This window comes from Desmodus rotundus, chromosome 3, assembly GCF_022682495.2.
Source record: "Desmodus rotundus isolate HL8 chromosome 3, HLdesRot8A.1, whole genome shotgun sequence".
Taxonomy (NCBI): domain Eukaryota; kingdom Metazoa; phylum Chordata; class Mammalia; order Chiroptera; family Phyllostomidae; genus Desmodus; species Desmodus rotundus.
The window spans coordinates 7,335,177-7,355,369 of record NC_071389.1 but is presented as its reverse complement, the minus strand read 5'-3'; the positions used below and the strand labels follow the sequence as shown (position 1 = coordinate 7,355,369).

Genomic DNA, 20,193 nt, shown 5'->3' with positions numbered 1-20,193 from the left:
TGCGTACATGGATATGCATCCTACTGGTTAGTCAGCAGAACCCTGCCCAACACAGTGACTTAGCACTAGCAGGGCCATTTCTGCTACCCACCCTGACATGCTGATTTCAAAACATGCTATTCTAGTCTTCCCTGATAGGCAGAGTTGGGAGGTGTTAGGGGAACAAAGTCAAACTCTCATTGATATGACCTAGCCCCCCAAAAGGTTATACTTTTAACATGGTGTAGAAACACTAAGAAAAAATGCTGTATGCCTGAATAATTTTAGTATTTTGCTAAAAGAAATGTGGATGTTTTTCCCTGAGCACATGCAGGTCAATTTCAGAAGCACTGAGACCCACCAGGGTGATGGGCGTGGGTTGGAGAGGCCCAGTGGCTCCTTTCATCTGCAGCGTGGATGACTCCTTTCAGACTGGGGGCCCTTCCTGGTGCAGTGAACCCTCCCTGGCACAGCCAACAGCTGGGAACTGAGACTTATGGCTCCACCCAGAGAACCCTGACAAATGCTCGCACCCAGGGTCACCACCTGGGTCCACAGTGATGCCCCCTTCACTGCGGGACTCCTTGGCCACTTCGTGTGTTCCAGTTGTGTGAACCCACTGAGCAGCCACAAGGAGGTATGAGAAGCCCCAGAGAGAAGTGAAGTGGAGGGAATGATGCAAAGGCTGCTGGGAGCCCTGTAGCCGAACCTCCTCCCAGTGGCTAGTTTCTGACCCTGACAACTCGGCACCTTTTCTTTTCATCAGTAACTGGAGAGCCGTGAGGTGTACACTAGGGAACAGGTTAATATTATCATGGAGGACCAGACAGTCGCCATGGAGATTTTCTTTATTTCTGACCATTCCTTTACAACCATCCACCCCAGGGTAACCCACACGTGCACCTCAAGCCCAGCTCCCCCTCCACAATTCAGATTCATGTTTCTGACTCTACAGGACACTTGTCACCTAATGTCCCATCAAGTCCCCAACACTTGCCCCTGCACCCCGGCTGGATCCCCTCCCTTTCCCCTTTCACACTGAACACGTGTTTGCAACGTGGGTGTGTATCCCGTGTGCACCTGGGTCCTGGGTTTCAGCTTCCCAGTGCCCGGGAGAAAGCTTTTGCTGGATGCACCCCACTAGGCAGGATTATCACAGAAGAATAGAATGGGCTCCACATCACAGAACACCAGCTTGCCACAGTGAGGACAGGGGCTGGTGCTAAGCTGGATGGTCCTGGACCGTCCCAAGTCCCTCAGAATCCCTGTCAGCTCATCCCGAACCTGGGCCAGTCTCCCCAGTTCAAGAGCCCCGTCGGCGTTGTAACTCTCCAGAGGGGTCGGGTACAGCTTGAGGCTCAAACTGCGCAGCCCAGCGGTGTGGCGCAGCAGCTTCTCCATGGTGGCCAGGGACAGGCGGTTCCCAGACATGCTGAGGGCCCTGAGCTGGTGGCAGCAGCTCAGGACAGGCATAATGGCCTCGACATGGGAGTCCGTGATCCCACAGTAAACTAAATCCAGGCCCTGGAGCGTGGCCGTGACTTCCTGTAGCAGCACACGGAGGGGCTCAGGACTGAACTCCGTCAGGCAGACACCACTCAGATCCAGGTCCTTGAGCTGACGGAGGTTCGGGCACAGGGACAGGTGTATCAAGTCCAATTCCATGAGCAGGCAATTTGTGATGGAGAGGGTCTCCAGGCAGGTCTGCAGGCACCTGGGGGAGAGACAGGGCAGTTAGTTCTGGGGAGTGGGGGCGGCAGGTCGAGGGGGCCTCCAAGTGGCAGAGGACTGATTTGTCCAAGTGCAGAGTGGCTCTGACCATCTGATCAAGGCCAACAGCCGGGACGCCCAGTCTTGCTTTAGGCAGAGTCCTTTCACCTTCACTTATGTGAGTAGGTCAAGTTCATGAAATCTCCAAAGCTTCCTTCACTCACCTGTCAGGCAGAGCACTCCACTTAGATGGATGGATGGATATAATGGAAAACACTGGAATGTGCTCAGAGAGCCTAACAGTGTCTCGATCGAGTCTGGGCATCCCTGAATCTTAATATTGGGGGATAAAACCAAAAACGCTCTCAATTCTGGCTTCCTTCTGTCCACGGCTGGGGCCCCAGGTGCCAGGATGCCTGGGCCACATGAGGCTAGTGCTTCTGAGGCAGCATGAACACACCTGGGCACGATCCTGCCACACCAGCTGGGGTGGCCAGTCTGTAGGGGTTACCCGCAAACCACCTCTCACTTTTGGCCACCCTTTTCATCGCTGATCCCTAATTTCCGGAATCATGCATTTCCCTTCTACTACTTGCCTTACCGAGAGCACAAAACCACCTCTTACAGACAGGGAAATTGAGGCAGGCCCATCTGCATTCACACAGCTGGCAGGCACAGAACTCATCTTCGGAAATGCTCGATCCCATGTGGCTTTTCCTCTTCCCTCACCTCTTCGAAGTCACCTTTAATTCAGACATCTCTCCCTAAGGAAGCATTTACAAGCCCACCCTCGCTGGCTCTGAGCACCCTCTCCTAGTTTGTGCCTCCTCCTTTCTTTGGGGGGCTACGTGATACCACGCTTCAGAGCGGCAAAAAAGACAAAGCACTTGACATTCTGCTGTCACACTCACTGTCACACAGCTCACCTGAGCATCCGGTCCAGATGGCCTGCGAGGAAGGCGGGAGATTGCAGATGGAGCTTCTGCAGGCGCTGCAGCCAGAGGAACTGAGAGGTGAACTGGTCAATATGGAGCTCCTCCCCCCGCTCCTCCTCCTTGGAGGCCGGCACATGGATGTGGGACAGAGAGAGTCTCCGCACATTAGTCATCTGACCCAGGTAGGGAGCAAACATCCCCAGGGTGGACAGGCTCCAGGGGCAGTTCACTTCCACCTCCTGGATGCAGTCCAGCTGCACCAGGGACAGGGACTTGATATTCTTGGCGGACACCGCAAAAATCTTCAGCGTCTTACAGCACAGGTGGAGGGATCCTTCCCTCTGCTTGGCCCACCAGATAATGTAGGTGAAGAAATGATGCTGGATCCTATTGCTGAAGCAAAGGTCTATGAACACCTCCAAGGGGGCCAAGGGCTGCTGCGGCCCGGAACTGCCCGCGGCCACAGGTCTGGTCTGGGAGTGTGCCTGGGTCCTGGCTCCAGACCACCTGCTCCAGAAGTTCTGGCCGGTGTTCCGTAAATCTAGCACCCGCAGTCTCCACCTGCTGCAGGGAGAACAGGGACGTTGGCTGAGATGCTCCACGGTCGACAGAATGGGAGCGGATCAGAGTGAGCCCGAGCGCCTGAGAGCTTCAGGCAACAGTCGGACTCCGCCCCCCTGAGCGTTCACTTTACACCCCAACATCAGCTCCTCCTTTGCCCTCTTCTTCCTTCCCTGCTTTGCTTTTCTCCATCTTCTTCCCTTCCATACTTCCTGGTCAGCAGGTCCAGCACCTTTAAGTACCATGGGGAGGACGCAGGGCATGTTTTTTCAGGTGCCCCTGCCTTATAAGCAGGCCTCCAAGCTTCTCTGAATGTCCATGTCACCCTCAGAAACCTCTGGCCCACCCCCTAGGCCCTCTACACTGCTGGACCCCAGCTGTCTTCCAGGATGCCCAGGACCTTATGGGGCTACCTGGATCAGCCTCACCTGGGGCGAACCTTCTGGGCAAGCAAGATGTCGAGCCCGTCGAACACAGCTTGTAGGGTCCTGTGCTGAGGCCTCTGCATCAGGCCCCCCAGAGGGAGGCAGTCGAAGGGCCAGGCGCACACCATGGCCTTCAGGGACTCTCTGTGTCTCCCAAAGAAGGCCTGCATGAACAGTGGCGGGAAGAGCTCAGTGGGCAGGCACTCCAGAGCCGTGACAGCCAAGGCCTCGTCCCTCAGCAGGCTCTGTCCCGCCAGGTCCAGGAGTCTGGGTGGGGTCTGGAAGCTCATCTTCGATCTGTTATGGAGGGAATCCCGTGGACGCATCTAGGGCACAAAGCATCCCTGTCAGGCCAAGCATGATCACCCCCAGCATCTGACTCCCTGTCCTTCGGAAGACCCAACTCAGGGCCAAAGCCACTGCCTGGTGATGGTGAGGGCCTCAGTTTACCCAGCTCCAGTCTGCCCCTGCCGGCCCCCGGACAAGCATCTCAGAGGCACCCACATCTCTGATTCTAGTGCAACCAGGAAGTGGGAACCGAGGAGCCTGAAAGCTGACCCCACCACTTCTGGAGGGGAACTTTCAGACCATTACATAAAGTGACGGAAACGGAGACGTCACGAGGCCCAAACAGCCCGCACCCTCCGAACTCTCCTGTGAGGCTGGGAGTTTCTCCCACCTCCGCCTCAACCCCCACAGGTGTTTGCAGTCAGAGGTTTGAGGCTTTATTTCCCCGAGCTGGTATCTGGGTTGTGCGGTCTGTCTCGCTCCCCAGTTGTTCCTCCCGGTTTTTGCACCCACGAATGTGGGACTGCCCGGTCTGCTAGCTGCCACCTTACCTTGAGTCCTCTCCGCCTGGCTGCCCGTCTCCACCCCTCCTACCAGTCTGGATGAATGTTTCTTCTTTAAGTCCTTGGTTTTGGGACTTCCCTATAGTTCGATTTTCTGTCAGTTCTGGTTGTTTTTTTGTTTCTAAATTTGTTGTCCTTCTTTTGGTTGTGCGAGGAGGCACAGTGTGTCTACCTACGCCTCCATCTTGGCCGGAAGTCCATCTTTAACGTTTTTAGATGAGACAAAAAAAAAAAAAACCCCGAAAACAAAGCAAAAACTATACACATGAAAATGAAAAGGAACAAAGAAAAAAGAAGAAAAGAACAAAAATGAAGCAAATAACAGAAGAAACACGAAAGAATAAAATAACATCAGCTCAGTTAAGATATTTAAAAATAACAAACCAAATCACAAATCAAAATGTTTGGGATTTGAGCAAAACTACACTGAGAGGCAACACCGAAGACTTACATCTACTGGTGTGCAAAGAAAGAAAAAAGAAAGGTGTCTGTCCATCTCAGGCTGCGTGTCACCGTGGGAGACCAGCTGCCTTAGGTAAGGAGGGCATCCCCAGCGGAGGGGGTAGCTTACCTGTGCCGATGCGGTCAGCCGGGTGCTCAAACCTCAGACCTGGTGAAGACCCCAGCAGTGACTCCAGAGGTGAGTTTCTGCGTCTCTTCTTTGGTGTCCCAGGGTTTTTTAGGCCTTTGTAATCACATCTTCCCCTTTCAACTATCAACATCCAATCAGAAATCAATACCTAATTAGATTCCTCAATCTCTGTCCCTTAACCCTGATGGGATCTTTGCCTTCCTCCAGATTAATTGATTGGATCAGACATACACTTAAGGAAGGGAGAGAATTAGGGAGGGGTGACGTGCAGGACTGAGTTTTGCTGATGGCCTGGAAGTTGTCACCCTCAGTGTGAGCCAGGGAAGGGTGTAAGGAAGGGTGTAATCGGTTCCTGGCTGTGGTCAGGAAAGACACAAAATCTGAAAGCGTCATCGTTGGGGGGGGTCTCTGGCCACAGCAAAATTATCGAAATGTGCCAGGGTTAAAACAGCTTCAGGAGGACGATGGTGCCATCCCCAAAGAAAGGAAAGTAAATGGGTCCCTGCCTCAAGTTGTCACTTAGGCTTCGTGTCAAGAAACAGAGGAGATTCTGAGCTCACACAGGGAGCAAGGGACGTGGCCGGTCCCCCAGACCGCTGGGCTTCTCTGAAGGAGACCATGTCAACCACGGTGGGGAGCGGTCCTGAGGGCACCCTGTGAATGACCCAATGCTACGTAAGGGATGGGGCTTTTCTGGGAGAGAAGGGGGTTTGAGAGACTTCCCTCTGGGTGAGCTGAGACACTAAAAGGGGACAGGCTGAAGTGGAGACAGTGTCATCCTTGAGGGCAAAAGGGAGGTTCTGCCTCTGCCCCTCCCCAGAGGATGATGGGATTTCAAAGCCAGGCGCTCTCCAAGGTCGGTCTCAGCTCTGCAGCAAAGGAGTACTGTGTTTCTTCTGCCTTTATGAGGCTCATCCTGGGACAGGCCACAGTGCCCTGCTGGACTGTTGGCCACTTGTAAACTGGCGTTGAGTTGGCCACCAGGGGGCAGGCTCGTCCCACCAGCGGGCTGAGCTCCGAAGGCGCAGGGTTCCGCTGTCCAAGCACAGCATCGTAGCAGAGGGAGCAGCTGCCCTGTGACTCAGGTCTAAGTTGTCCTCTGTGGCCCGGACTGTTTTCTGGATTATGTCTATTGTCTTTGAATATTGAGCAACAGCCACTAACATGTATGCAGGACTTACTACTCCGCACCAGAAAAATACTGAGTCCAGTATTTTTCTCTGCCTTAGAGATGATCACTGACAGAGGAAGAGAGAGATTGGCGGGAGGGAGTGGGGGACGGCACAGTGGCTTCTTCAAGGCCCCTCGGCCTGTCAGTGGTGGAGGTGGAATTCTAAGGCCCGCCTGTTTGTCCCTGCTCTTGAATATGACATCCTGCGGTCCCGGCGCCTGGCAAGGCACTGCTCTTTTTAATGCTTTGTAATAACGTTCTAGCGTCATAGGCTCCGCTGTGACTGGAGGAAGCCTCGGACAGCACCAGATCCACAATGTATCACGTTGTTTTCACGGCAGAATCTGCTATCACAAAAAACAAGCTGCGCAGGTAAAACAGAGGACCTCAGTCTCATCTACGAGGCAGAAATGACACTTCCAATCCCTGCCTTGGGGCACCGGCCGTGGCTGGCGGTGGTGACGGTCAACAGGATCATCCAGTAAAACCCCGGTCCTGTGCTTGGCTCCCCACAATAAATATTAACTCAACTTTCCTCCCACCATTTTTTTTCTTGATTATTGGCTAGAATGTGGTAGCAAGTGACCAAAAAAAAAAAAAAAAAGTGAAAAAATTCATAGAAAAATAGTCCGATCCATTCATTTTTCTGTTGTTTATTTGTGGTTGGTTTGTTTTGGTGACAGAACAGGTGAGATGCGCTGACAGCGGTGGCATGGATGGGCGGCTAGGCTCTCAAGAATGCAGAGGCAGGGAGCTGATTTCCACTCTGAGGCTGGGCAAGGAATCGAGGGGCTCGTTCCTGCTGAATCAGGATTGGGGAGAAGCTGAGCTCTGGGAAGAATATCTTTAGACAGTGGTTGGGGCCTGGATACAGAGGTCCCCCCTGGGGCAGAGGTTTTAGGACTGTGAACAAAAAAGGGGGGTGGAAGGGCTCTGTAATAAATCTAACCGGAAGTAACCTCACAGGGTGAGCTGATCATAAATTGCCACCTGGGCAGGTCGTGGTGGATACTCAAGCCCAAGGTTAACAGCCTTTGAAGTGCCTCTTTTTCAGAATTGGTGTCATGGGCCCTCAGGAGAGCACATAATCTCGTTAACTACCCCCTTATCCAATCCCCATCCTGCTCTCTCCCACCTTTGCCTAATTCTCCTTACAGTGCCTCCTGAATTCTGAAAGCGTAAAAGAAACCCCAAACTGTCATCCTGGGAAGCATTTTCCTGTTTGTTGAGTCTTGCTTCCAGGCTGCACGTTCTTACCTTGACAGGAAGCAGCTGGACGGAGGAGGCTCACGCTGGAGAACGAGAGGAGCATAGACAGTGGGGCAGAGTGTGGGTTCATGGAGGAGCTCCAAAAGACAAGGGCTCATTCATCCATCCAGCCAGGGATTAGTAAACACCCACTGAATGCCCAGCACTGTCTCTACAGTAGTGGGTGCAAACAGTTGGGGTGGGGGTGTAAGGCAGCGAAAGGCCATTCACAGGAAGGCTCTGCAGTTCAAATGTTGACAGTCCGAGGGGGCAGACCAGGGACGAGCTGCTCTCAACCCCGGGTGGCCTCCACAGCAGGTGGTAACACCCGTCTCAGGGGACTCCATCCTGGGGGAGGACAGCACCCTGTTCCTGTGCCAGGACAGCACCCGGGTTCGTGCGCCAGGGATCTACCCTCCCTCCAAGCCACTCACCGAAAAATTCCCTGTCCCCGAACTCCTAAAAAGATCTGAGAGTTAGGAAGTGGAGGGGAGACACTGCGTGTCTTCCCTTCCCTGAGCCCTCGGGTTCAAGGGCATGTCTGCAGTGGCAACGACAGACCCTGGACTCCTTTTGGGCTGCCCTCCCCATAAGCGCATTTGACTATTCCGTGGAGTTTTCAAGAAGCATCTTGTAGTCACATTTGTTTCTCCCATTGGATCAGAGACTCCGGGGAGGTATGTACCCAGCTGTGAGAACTTGAAGGAGTCACATGGCCTCTCTGGGCCTCAGTTTCCCCTCCTGTGAAATGAGGGAGTGAAACGTAAGGGTCCTTCTGTGTCTTCTAACAGTCTTACCTTCTGCACATACAAGACACCCCACCATGTCAAAGAGCTTTAATTGTGGCATGGGGAAGACAGGAACCGTGGGTGTGGAGGAGGGGCGCAAGCCCTAAACCCAGACCATAGTTCTGAGGACCCCTCCGACGGGCTGGATTTAGAGCTCAGGCTGTCTCTGCAGTGCCTCCCACTGGCAGGCCCGACCGTGTGGTGGGTCTCCAGTTGGCACTGCCTGTGCTGCCCGTGGGGTGGTGGTTCTCAGAAGCGTGGGACAGGGTGCAGGCGAGGCGGAGGGACCGGGATGGCGTGCTCCCGCCGGGACAGAGCGCACAGTGGTGGTCGGGGGTAGGATAAAGTGTAGATGCTCTCTCTCAGACCAGCCTTGGCAGTGAGCCATCTCTGCTTCAGCTGCTCATAGAGTCCGTAGTTTGTAGGGGGAGCTGCAAGAGAAAGCAGGTCCAGGGACTCAGCTGGAGTGCACGGGAGGGAAGGCAGGCTTGCGGGCGAGTGTTGACTTGGCCAGCCTGTGGGAGCCTCAGGCTGGGGCACTCCCTGTATACTCACAAGGGACCAGGAGGCCTTGGAAAAGTCACCCCCATGACCTGTTTGAGGGTGGTGCCGCCCGCTCTTGGGTAACTCTCCCACCCCAGCAGGGAAGGGAGAAGTGTGGGCTTGGGAGGTGAAGAAACCCTTGCAAAAAGTAATGCAGAGTGACAAGCAGTTTACTCTCTGACCTATGTCCTATTACATCGAAGGGTAGGACTGCAAAGAGAAGGAGGCAAAGGATGCAGGTAGCTTGAAACATAAATCAGACTAAGCTACTCTCTCAAGTAAGTCCCTCCAAAAAGCTCTGGTGCTATCTTGGAGCTACCCCCACCCTGGAATGCTCTTCCCTCTAATCCCTAAGTGGTTCCCGCCTTCTCAACTCAATTATCTCCTCGGGAAAGCCCAGGGGGGAGAGGGCAGGTGGCAGCACTGGGAGCAAATAGGACCTCTCCCCCCATCAGCTCATTCTAATGCTCTCCTTGAGCCAGGGTCCCCTGGGCTGGTCATTCTGCGGGAGCAGGGCACACCTCAGCCCAGGGCAGGTATGGGCCCCTGACAGCCCAAGGCAGGGGGAAATCCAGAATTATAAACATACCCAGAAGGGGGAAGTCGGCTTTCTCTGGAAGCCACTGCAACTTATGTTTGTCCCAGACACGGCGCAGGGGCAGGCCCGGGTTATAACCATGCCGGTTGTAGTGATCATCGTACGTGCTGATCAGACGGCGGTGTGAGGGCTCCTGGTGGTGTGTGATGATGTGCTTGTACGGGAGCCCCTGGAAGGACAGGCAATGGGCACGTTACTGACCGGAGCCAGGCATCGCCTGCCCACCACGGTGATGGCGAGTGTGGTTGTGTGGACTCCCTGGGCCATACTTATCTGTCCCACCCCGACGCAGCTCCCCTCCAAACACATGCCTCAGCTTAGCTGCAGTCAGTTCTCTGTACGTACGAGTGACCCCCAGCTTCTGCCAAGTCAGAACTATGGGCACGCATTAACAGGGAAGTCATGACCCCCAGCTGGATGGGGAGGGTCGCACTGTCTCCCCGCATGCCCCTGTGCTCTGAAGTTGTCCCCTCCACTTGTCTCCAGTCTCCAAGTGCCTATTTCCATGGCGAGTGAAAGTTGAATACGGAGCCTGGCGTACACGCCTTGTACTTCAATCGGTTACTATGGGAAGTGTCAGAAAACAGCCTCCTTCTGCACAGGATGTATGGCAGCCTCAGCTGGAGACTCCGGGCGGGATCCCTTTGGTGGAGAGTAATTGACAGGGAGAAGAAAGCCCTGTTCTCCCTACTCTGGGACGTTTGCCTGAATCAGAGCTTTTCCTCAGAAAAGCCCTTGAGCCCGGACAGGAATCCTGGGGGACCAGGCTGATTTACAGTGGAGGAGAATGCGATTTGCACGCCCGTCCCCTTGTCTGGAGCACACAGGGACGACTGTGTCTGCTCTGGTCTGGAAACGCCGGCTCACCCAATATGCTGGTCCATAAATAAGTCAGGGCACAATGGTCTAGGGAGACAGGGGCGTGGGCACAGACATTCAGCCAGGATTCCCAAGGTCTCCGTCACCAGGTGCCCAGAGCATTTCCAGCGCCAGGGAAAGCCAGCCGAAGAGGTTCCCATCGGCCAAGGGCAGTGCCGAGGGGAAAGGGCAGAGGCCAACAGGCATTCTCTTGCTGTTTCTCTCGGTTTGGGGCACGGCCCCACCGTCTTCATCATGTTCCCAGGATTTTGTTTTCCTCAGCTATGGTATGGTGACAGACGTACAGACAACTGCCTTTGAGCTTACAGGTCCCCGAAGAGGGGGCACGCCACGCCACGCAGGGCCACATGGGGAAGCACCAGGGTGGGTCAGAGGCAGAAAAGGAAAAGAGAGAGTATGGCGCAGGGAATGGGCGAGGCAGGGTGGGCTGGTTTGAGAAGGTTAGGATGGCATAGTTTGACTAGTTTCAGAAGGCTCTAGGCTAGAGGGGTGCCTCTGGTTGTGGGTGCCTGCCCCTGGAGTGGCCTAAGGGAGGGGGCGTTGCGGCTGGGTGAGTCAGTGTCAGATAAAGGGGGTGGCTGCAGAGATGGGCTCGGGATGGTCGGTTTGCATCCCTACAATAGCAAAGCATCATAAAAGAGATAAAATTAACAATGTGATTAATACACCTGCCTAGGAGAAAAGCACAGGCAGGGGGTTTTCCCTGGGGGGTGATGACCTCAGCTGTCCAAGGCCCACTTAAGCAGCCGTCAGCGTTTGCCTAAGAAGGGTCCTGGGAGTGGGGGTGGGTGGGTGGTGTGCAAAAGGAAGCCCAAGAAGAACTGATAGAGTGGAAGCAGCCACGCAAACTGGCCACTCGAGCCATCTGTAGCAATGAATGTCTGATTGCTTGGTTCTATTCTCTGTGTGTTGGGGGAGGGAGGGCTTGTCTTAATTTTAACAACTGTGTGCATATGCGTGGTCAGCCCTCCATCCAGGTTTGTAGCGGGTCCACAGGTCTAAGAAAGGGCACCTCGTGGGCGTGGAAGACAACGTGAAGTGCCTCACGTGCACGGATGGTTGGGGACTGGGAGCCCCGATCGTGGGTTCTAACTTTTGCTTCCTTATATTGAAATGCATTTGTCTCTTCAGTGCGCGTGAATGGTGCGGTCGGCAGCCCCAGAGCAGCAGCCGGGTCCGAGGGTGCCAGTGCAGAGCTGACTGAGATCCTGGCGCTCTTCGTCCCAACATAGGTCCCCAAATGCAGAAGGCAGCTCCGGCATGTGAAGAAGGAGCATCTCAGGATGCTCCTTGCTTGATTTTCAGAGCAGGCCCCTGCTCTGTCCCTTAGCTACACAGCTTCGGACGTGACACTCACCACCCCTGGGCACATTTGATGGGAAAATGAGCACGCTGAGCTCAACAATCTCTTTCAGCTCCAAATGCTCCCATTCTGACAGATGTCCACCCCTCATCCTGTGCCTCCCTGCCCCCACCTTGCCTTCAGGCAGGTGTAGAGTCCAGCAGGGATGGTGGGATGGGGGGGGTCCTGAGGTTGCATCCCCCTGCTCCCTGCTCCACAGGCCTAGAACACAGCATGCCACAGACACCCAGGGAGAAGGAGCTGAATGTGTCCTTGACTTTTTATACAAAAGAACAGGAAGCTGGAGCTTAGATGACACCCACCGCTGTCATCCAAACATCACCGCCACTTGTTTTGGGAGTACCTTGTGTGATCCCTCACAATAGTCACCTTAGTTCAGTATTAACCACGCTTGTTGTTTGTTTCCTACAGCCTTTGCCTGTACCCTGTTGGAGAAGTGTGGAGGGATGGGGGAAATGGAGCAGGAAAGGGCTGGGGTGCAGGGTGGGGGAGGCTACCAGCTTCAGATTGCACAGATCTCTGCTCATCAGGTCATGTGCCACCTGCAGCCCCTGGGCTGGGGACAGTACTGAGGAGCCTACTCCTGTGTTCCCAAGAGGGCACTGGACCTAGAAGAAGGTGCCTGGTGGGGTCTCTGAGCCCTGGGGAGGGGCCCAGCCTGAGCATGGGGTGCCTACTTCCTCTCACCTCAACTCTACTCTTCCCATACCACCTGGAGATCTGGTCCGGTCTGTGGCCAGGGAAGGGAACGTACGCTTTCCTGTAAGAGGACTGGGGAGTCTTCTCAGTGGCTTTGGTGAACTGGAAAAAATCAAAATTTCAACACAACTTCTGTGACTTCCCTTCTCAAACTTCTGCTGCAACCCCTCACCTCCCGGGCCATCAGAAGCCAGGCAGGGAAAGGGTAAATCAGGACCCCACACAATGCAGGCTTAATTCTGTCCCTTCCCTTCCAGTACTAGAAAAGGAGTGTGCGCCCCGCCATCCAGGACCCCTCCCACTGGTCCCTCGCTCACCTCCTCTCCCTGCTCCTCCCCCGTGCTCACCTCCTCCCCTTCTTGTTCTTCTTTGCACTCACTCTTCCCAGCTCACTCTTTTCTCCCCGCTGTGATATTATGTTTCCTGGTTTATATTTAAATGTTTATTGTGGTGAAGTGTACCTAACCACATTTACCGTTTAGGCCATTTTGAAGTGCACCACTCAGTAACATTAAGCACATTTGCATTATCATGCAGCCACCACCACCATCCATTTCCAGAACTTTTTCATCATCTCACACTGACACTCTGCCCCTATCCAGCAACTGCCCCCTCTCCCCTCCCTCCGCCCCTGGCACCCACCATTCTACTTTCCATCTCCGTGAATTTGACTACTCAAGGTACTCATTTAGGTGGGTTCCTACAGTGCTCGTCTTCTTGTGGCTAGCTCACCTCACTTAGCACAGTGTCTTCAAAGTTCATCGACATGGTAGCGCATGTCAGAATGTTTTCCCTTTTAAAGGCTGAGTAATATTCCATTGCGTGTACATGCCACATTTCGCTTATCCATTTATCCATCATGGAATTATTTCTTCCCTTTAGGCTACTGCCAATAATACTGGTGCAAACGTGAATGTACAAATATCTCTCTTAAAGACTTTGCTTTCAATCTAGTGAGGGGTTATATGGCCCGAAGTGGAATTGCTGGGTCAGATGGTAACTCTATGTTGAACTTTGTGAGGAAATGTTATACTGTCTGCCACGGTGACGGCACCATTTTACACTCCCACCAGCAAGGCACACAGTTCCAATTTCTCCACACCCTCACCAACACTTGTTATTTTCTGTTTTTTTAAAGATTTTAGTTATTTATTTTTAGACAGAGAGGAACAGAGGGAGAGAAACATCAATGTGTGGTTGCCTCTCATGCATCCCTCACCTGAGACCTGGCCTGCATCCCAGGTATGTGTCCTGACTAGGAATTGAATCAGCAACTCTTTGGTTCGCGGGCCAGAGCTCAATCCACTGAGCCATACCAGGCAGGGCTATTTTCTGGGTTGTTTGTTTTTTGTTTTTTGTTTTTTAAATAATACCCATTTTAGTGAGTGTAAAGTGGTAACTCATTACAATTTTGATTTGCTAAATTGTTCTTTCCCTAATGATTAGTGGTGTTGAGCATCTTTGTATGTGCTTGCCGGTCATTTGCCTACCGTCTTTGGAGAAATGTCTACTCAAGTTCTTTACCAGTTTGTAATTGGGTTGGTTTTTGGTGTTGAGTTGTAAGAGTTCTTTATATACTCTGGATATTATTCCTTTATCACATAGAAGATACATTTTGGAAACATTTTCTCCCATTCTGGCCATTGCCTTTCTACTTTGTTGATAGTTTTCTTTGATGCCTAAACGTTTTTAATTTTGATGAAGTGCAGTTTATCTGTTTTGTTGTTGTTGTTGTTGCCTATGATTTTGGTGCCATATCCAAGAAACGATTGCCAAACTCAGTGTCATGAAGCTTTTCTCCCATGTTTTCTTCTGAGAGTTTTCTAGTTTTAGGTCTTTATATAGGTCTTTGATCCATTTTTAATTAATGTTTGTATATGGTGCAAGGTAAGGCTCCAACTTTATTCTTTTGCATGTGGATAGTTTTCCCAACACCATTTGTTTTAAAAAAAAAAGTTCTTTTTTATTGAGCGGTCTTGGTATCCTTGCTGAAACCATCTGGTCAGATATGTAAAGGTTTATTTCTGGTCTTTATTCTACTCCACAGGTTTGTGTGTCTGCCTTTCCACCAGTACCCAACTCTTTTGATTATTGTAGCTTTGTCATAAGTTTTGAAATCAGAGAATATGAGTCTTCCAACTTTGTTCTTCTTTTCAAGATTTGTTTGGCTATTCAGAGTCTCCTGAGATTCCCAGTGAATTTTAGGGTAGATTTTAAAACTTGTGCAAAAAAAAAATCATAGCAATTGCATTGAATCTGAAGATGGTTTTGGGCCGTATGGACACCTTCACAACATGAGGTCTTCCAGGTGGTGAGCTCAGGACGTCATTTCGTGTATTGCTGTCTTCTCTTATTTCTTTCAACAATGACTTGTTTTTAGTGAATAAGACTTTTTCCTCCTTCAAGTTTATTTCGAAGTATTTTATTCTCTTTCATGCTATTATAAATAAAATTGTTTTCTTAATTTCCTCTTTCAGATGGTCCACTGTTAATGTATAGAAATGCATGTGATTTCTGCATGTTGATTCTGTATCCTGCTACTTTGTTGAATTTGTTTATTTGTCTTAATGGGGGAGGTGGTTGGGGGGGTCTTTAGGATTTGATGCACATATGATCATGTCGTGTAGAGATAATTTTACTTCTTTCTTTCCAATTCTATGAATTTTATTTCTTTTTCTTGCTCTGGCTAGAACTTTTAATATAATGTTAAATAGAAGTGGCAAAAGCAGGCATCCTTGTCTTAGAAGAAAAGCTTTTGGTCTTTAACCATTGGGTCTAATGTTAGCTGTGGGCTTCTGATGTACAGCCTTCATTATGTTGAGGGAGTTAAATATTAAGTAAAATTCACCAGTGAAGCCATTCAGTCCCGGGCTTTTGTTTTTTGAGAGGTTTTTGACTACTAATTTAACCTCCTTAGTAGTTACCGGTCTATTTAGATTTTCTATTTTATTTCTTTATGACCTTTTCTTAAATATATACTGTTTCTCTTAGTTTCTTGGAACATTTTTTGACTTAAAGTCTATTTTTTTAATGATATGAGTATTGCCACTCTGCTTTCCTTTGGTTACTATTTGCATGGGGTACCTTTTTCTACCCTTCCACTTTCAACTTATGCGTGTCCTTAAGGTCTAAAGACAGTCTCATAGATGGGGTGTAGTTGGATCCTGGTCCCCCCAACCCCCATTCTGCCCATCTATATCTTTTGATTGAGAGTTTAATCTATTTCCCTGTAATTACTGTTAGGGGAGGACTTACTTTTGACATTTTATCCTTCTTCTGTATGTCTTACAGGGCTCCTGTCTCTCATTTTCTCCATTATTGTCCTTCTTTGTGCTTAATTGATTTTTTTTGTAGTGATACACTTTTATTTCCTCTCATCTCCTGTTGTGTATATTCTAGAGATACTTTTGTAGTTATCATAAGCATTACATAAAACATTTCTAAAGTTATAACATATATTTTAAATTGATACCAACTTGACTTAACTCCTATATAAAAACTTTGCAGCTCCACCCTCCCCCACTTTATGTTATTGATGTCACCAATTACATATCAATATATTGTGCACCAATTAACATGGATTTATAATAATGTTATGCATTTGTTTCTAAATTCTATAGAAAATAGTGGAGTTACAAACAAAAAATTATTGTAATAGTGGCTTTTATGTTTGTCCACAGATTTACCTTAACTATAGGTCTTCATACTTTTTTAAGGTTTCAGGTTACTATCTAGCATTGCTCCATTTCAGCTGCAAGGATTTTTGCTAGCATTTTTTGCAGGTAAGGTCTAGTGGCAATGAGCTTCCTCTGCTTTTGTTTATCTGGGCATGTTTTCCTTTGTCCTTCATTTCTGAAGACCAGTTTTGCTGGCTATAGTATTCTCAGATGATAGTTTTGGTTTTGTGTTGGAGCACTTTAAATATGTTGCCCCACTGCCTTCCACATGCAAGGCTTCGGCTGAAAAATCTGCCAATGATCTTATAAAGTCTCCTTTGTATGTGATAAGTCAATTTTCCCTTGCTGCTTTCCAGATACTCTATGTCTTTGACTTTCAACAGTTGATTATAATGTGTCTCTGGGGTGGTCTAATTGGATTCATTCTACTTGGACTATATTGTGCTTCTTAGATTTGTAGATCCATGTCTTTTCTTCAAATTGGGGAAGATTTCAGCCATTATTTCTTCAAACGATCTCTCTGCCCCTTTCACGCTCTCTTTTCTCTCATAATGTGTGTATTGGTCAGCTTGATTGTATCCTACAAGTCCTTAGGCTCTGTTAATTTTTCTTCATTCTTTTTGTTCTTCAGACTCAAATATTTCAAATTATATTCCTTCAAGCTCTCTGATTCTTTCTTCTGCTTGTTTAAGTCTCCGGTGGGATGTCTCTAGTGAATTTTTCGATGTAGTTATTGTATTTTTCAGCTCCAAATTCTTGTCTTGTTCCTTTTTATAATTTATATCTTGTTATTGAAATTTTCATTTTGTTCATATATCACTTTTCTGATTTTTCTTTACAGTTGACCCCTGAACAATATGAGTTTGAACTGTGTGGGTCTACTTATATGTGGATTTTTTCCAATAAGTCCTATAAATGTATATTCTCTTTCTTACAATTTTCTTAGTAATATTTTCTTTTCTTTAACTTACTTTACTGTAAGAATACTACATATATGTTAGGCTGTATTATATATTGTCATTCAAAATATGTGTTAATTGTCAGTTTATGTTACCAGTAAGGCTTCTGGTCAACAGTAGGCTATTAATATAGTTAAGTTTGAGGGGAGTCAAAAGTTATACATGAATTTTTGACTGCACAAGAGATGGGTCAATCCCCCTAAGCCCCACATTGTTCAAGAGTCAACTGTAGTTCTTTGTCCATGTATTCTTTCAGCTCTTTAAGTATATTTAAGATAGCTTTTCTAAAGTTTTTGTCATATACTTCTGAAGCCTGTGTTTCTTCAGAGACAATTTTAGCTACTTTAGTTTTTTTCTTTGAGTGGGCCATGTTTTCCTGGGTCTTCATATACCTTAAGATGTCTTATTAAATATTGGGCATTTAAAAAAAAAAGCCACCTCTCTGAGTCTTTGCAAACTAGCTCCATTCAAGAGAAGATCTCTACTAACTAACAGGGCAGGTTCTGAACCTTGAAGTCTACTTGGTGTGATGACTTAAGGACTTCTCAGGACTTTTCTGAGCCTGCCTCTTGCCCAGGCTTCTTTGTGTGTGCGTATGTGTTCCCCCTGTATACATGACTTCTTTAAAATGCCTTAATTTTTTCAAGACTCTCTTCCCTGCTTCTTCCCAGGGCCTTGGATGTTCTGTTGCATTTCTCTCCCTGTGATCTCTTGTCCCTGACATTTGCAGGTCTGTAGTCTGGCAGTTTGCACTAGCTGTGACTACTGCTGCTTTTCACAGCTTTTCTTGGCCCAAAATATGAACTATACCACTTTTCCTGTCTGAGCTGTGAGTTAGGCAAAACAGAGACCCATCAGTCAGGCAGCTCCCAGGCAGGTTAGAATGTTGCTCTACTCCTTCTGAGTTTGAGGGAGGGAATTGGGAGCTGGGCCACTGCTTCCCCCACATTGCACCATGTCACAGAGAGGGTATGTGAAAAGGGTGAGTGAAAATACCATGGGATTCTCTACCATTTTTAATGTGGCTTTTTCTAAATTGGGCATTTGATTTGTTGCTATAGAGCTTTGACTGTTTTCCAGAGCCCCTACATAGTTATTTTAGCTTGGCAACAGTAGTTTTTTAAGTGCTTCCATGATAGAACAAGGACCTGAATTTTCGTAACCTGCTCTCTTTCTTACATCATTCCCACTCCACTCTCTTTATGCAATTTCATCTAGGTATAGGGCCAGCTCACAATGTCCCTGGGCACTACCTTGCCCACAGGAGCCTGAAGGGATTGCTCAGACAGTCCTTTTCACCTTTGGAACTTCCATGATACATATCCGCTCCTCACACAAAACCAAGTGCACTCAGATCTAAGAATGGCCACCAGTCATGTCTGGCCAGAAGGGTGGTGAATGCTAATGTGCTCCATAAAAACAGCCTATTCCAGTTCTTAGAAATCACTACCAATCTTCCCACACTTACACCAAAGCTACCAATTCTATCACTCGTTTTCCTTGGCCCATTTCCCAAGAAAATGTGAGGATATTTAGATATCCCTGCGATAATTTAAGTGGCTCGGTCTTGATTGCCAAACATGAAGACATTCAACTCTAAGTAGGCCAATTCAGGCAAAGTATTTTGTAATGGCCTCTGAAGAAATGGAAATACCATGAGCCCATTTGTTTTGAAAGCAGAATCTGAAATGCGCAGGTAGCATGGCAAGGCTGTGGAACAGGTGCCAGAGAGCAGCATCTCATCCCGAACATCCACCCAGGGGATGTCAAGCCTACCTTGGTAGGTACCACATTCTAATAAGGGCCAGGCCAGGGAGAGAAGAAATTCTTCAAATCAAGGTATAGAGCCCTGGCCGGTGTGGCTCAACTTACTGGAGCATCATCCTATATACCAAAAGTTTGGGGGTTCGATTCCTGGTCAGGGCAGATACCTAGGTTGTGAGCTCAGTCCCCCAAAGGGGCGCATATGGGAGGCAACCAGTCAACGTTTCTCTCTTTTGCTTTCTCCCTTCCTCTCTCTCTAAAATCAATAAAGATATTGATTTCAAAAATCAAGGTTCAGAAGAATTAGGGACAGGAAATATCAGATGCCTAGAAACTCTCCACTGAAAACAATACTATGAGACACAACTATATCGGCTCATCTGCTATGACATTTTCAAGATACAGTGGGGACCTTGAGGGTTACTTGTCTCTAACTCCCGATGTAGCCCACAGACACCCTAACCCCGTATTTTAAGATGCAGCTATCTAGGGTCCTGGGTCTGAAAATAGGAGTGGCTCCACTCCTGCCCCTCCCTGCCTGTCCTCCCTCGGAGCACTCTCCACCTTCTGTCTGTCCTTACCTTCCTCCTCTCTTCCACCCAGTTTCCAGTGAGCACTCGGGTTGAATAGTTGCTCTCAATCTTCCAGCTGGGAGTGTACAATGACTGTGGGCTTACTGCCGTCAATAACTGCATGGTGAGGCTTCCCCCGGGTTTGACTGGACGCAGTTTACGGTTTCGGGAGCAGGGAGATTTTATGGCATCGCCACGTTTGAGTGCCTTTTATCTTTCTTCCCAGACACCCTTTTGAGCGGGCAGTTGATGACACCCTGCCAACTTCACAGAATCAAAGGGCCTCGAGAATCCATTTTCAGCCTCCAGGGGAGAGGTGAAGTGATCTTGGATTCCCTACTGTTGACTGTCTCCATGGTGATAGACGCAGAGTATAAATAGGCTCCTTAAGGGAGCAGCTGATTCTTCAAGAACAAAATTGACCCCCCAAAAGCAAACCAAATCAATAACCACCACCGTAACAGCAAGAGCCAGAAGAATCTGGTTTCTGTGTTGTTACTCCTTGAGGGGCATCATCCTTGCTGCATCTTTACAACATGAGTGAGTTGAGATGATCACCTCCTTTTTAATGAGGGCTGATGTGCTAGGCCCTCACTGAGATGGTTACATGCGCTCACTCGTTTAATCCTTACCTCAGCCCTAGGAAGCAGGTACCATGATTGTACCCATTTTACAGATGGAGACACTGAAGCAAAGAGGGAGTAAGTCTCTTAGAAATTACTCAGGACCCAAAGGGCCTTTATCAATATTAATGTATTATTTATTAATTTTAAAGTAACAAAAAATTCCATCTGTTGTAATATGTTGTTTTGTTTGAAAAGGAAAATCCAGTCTCACTACCTTCTACTCGCTACTTAGTAGTAAAATACCGACTACTAC

General features: G+C 49.0%; 2 protein-coding genes across 3 annotated transcripts; both read right to left on the bottom strand.

The window, feature by feature from the left end:
- Nucleotides 1-1,095: 1,095 nt before the first annotated feature.
- LOC112298971 (PRAME family member 12) lies at nucleotides 1,096-3,900 on the bottom strand. The gene is made up of 3 exons (XM_024554070.3): nucleotides 3,614-3,900; nucleotides 2,616-3,188; nucleotides 1,096-1,693 (listed from the first exon to the last, which is right to left on the bottom strand). The coding sequence occupies exons 1-3, from the start codon at nucleotides 3,898-3,900 to the stop codon at nucleotides 1,120-1,122; spliced, it is 1,434 nt and encodes a 477-aa protein (XP_024409838.2). The 3' UTR covers nucleotides 1,096-1,119.
- Nucleotides 3,901-8,177: 4,277 nt separating this feature from the next.
- CFAP107 (cilia and flagella associated protein 107) lies at nucleotides 8,178-19,622 on the bottom strand. 2 transcript variants are annotated; one of them, XM_024554069.3, is made up of 4 exons: nucleotides 19,324-19,622; nucleotides 12,331-12,444; nucleotides 9,393-9,570; nucleotides 8,178-8,691 (listed from the first exon to the last, which is right to left on the bottom strand). In XM_024554069.3, the coding sequence occupies exons 1-4, from the start codon at nucleotides 19,435-19,437 to the stop codon at nucleotides 8,510-8,512; spliced, it is 588 nt and encodes a 195-aa protein (XP_024409837.1). In that variant the 5' UTR covers nucleotides 19,438-19,622; the 3' UTR covers nucleotides 8,178-8,509. The 2 variants fall into 2 exon arrangements, with proteins under 2 accessions (XP_024409837.1, XP_045046739.1); XM_045190804.2 differs by lacking the exon at nucleotides 12,331-12,444.
- Between the last annotated feature and the right edge of the window lie 571 nt (nucleotides 19,623-20,193).

Coding starts and splice junctions, on each gene's coding strand:
- CFAP107 (XM_024554069.3), bottom strand. CDS start 19,437: ATGCAGTTATTGACGGCAGTAAGCCCACAGTCATTGTACACTCCCAGC. Junction 12,445..19,323: donor GGGTGGAAGAGAGGAGGAAG/GTAAGGACAGAC, acceptor GATTTTTTCCAG/TTCACCAAAGCCACTGAGAA. Junction 9,571..12,330: donor ATGGGAAGAGTAGAGTTGAG/GTGAGAGGAAGT, acceptor CTGTCCTTCCAG/GGGCTCCCGTACAAGCACAT.
- LOC112298971 (XM_024554070.3), bottom strand. CDS start 3,900: ATGAGCTTCCAGACCCCACCCAGACTCCTGGACCTGGCGGGACAGAGC. Junction 3,189..3,613: donor GCCCAGAAGGTTCGCCCCAG/GTGAGGCTGATC, acceptor TTCTCCCTGCAG/CAGGTGGAGACTGCGGGTGC. Junction 1,694..2,615: donor CATCTGGACCGGATGCTCAG/GTGAGCTGTGTG, acceptor TCTCTCCCCCAG/GTGCCTGCAGACCTGCCTGG.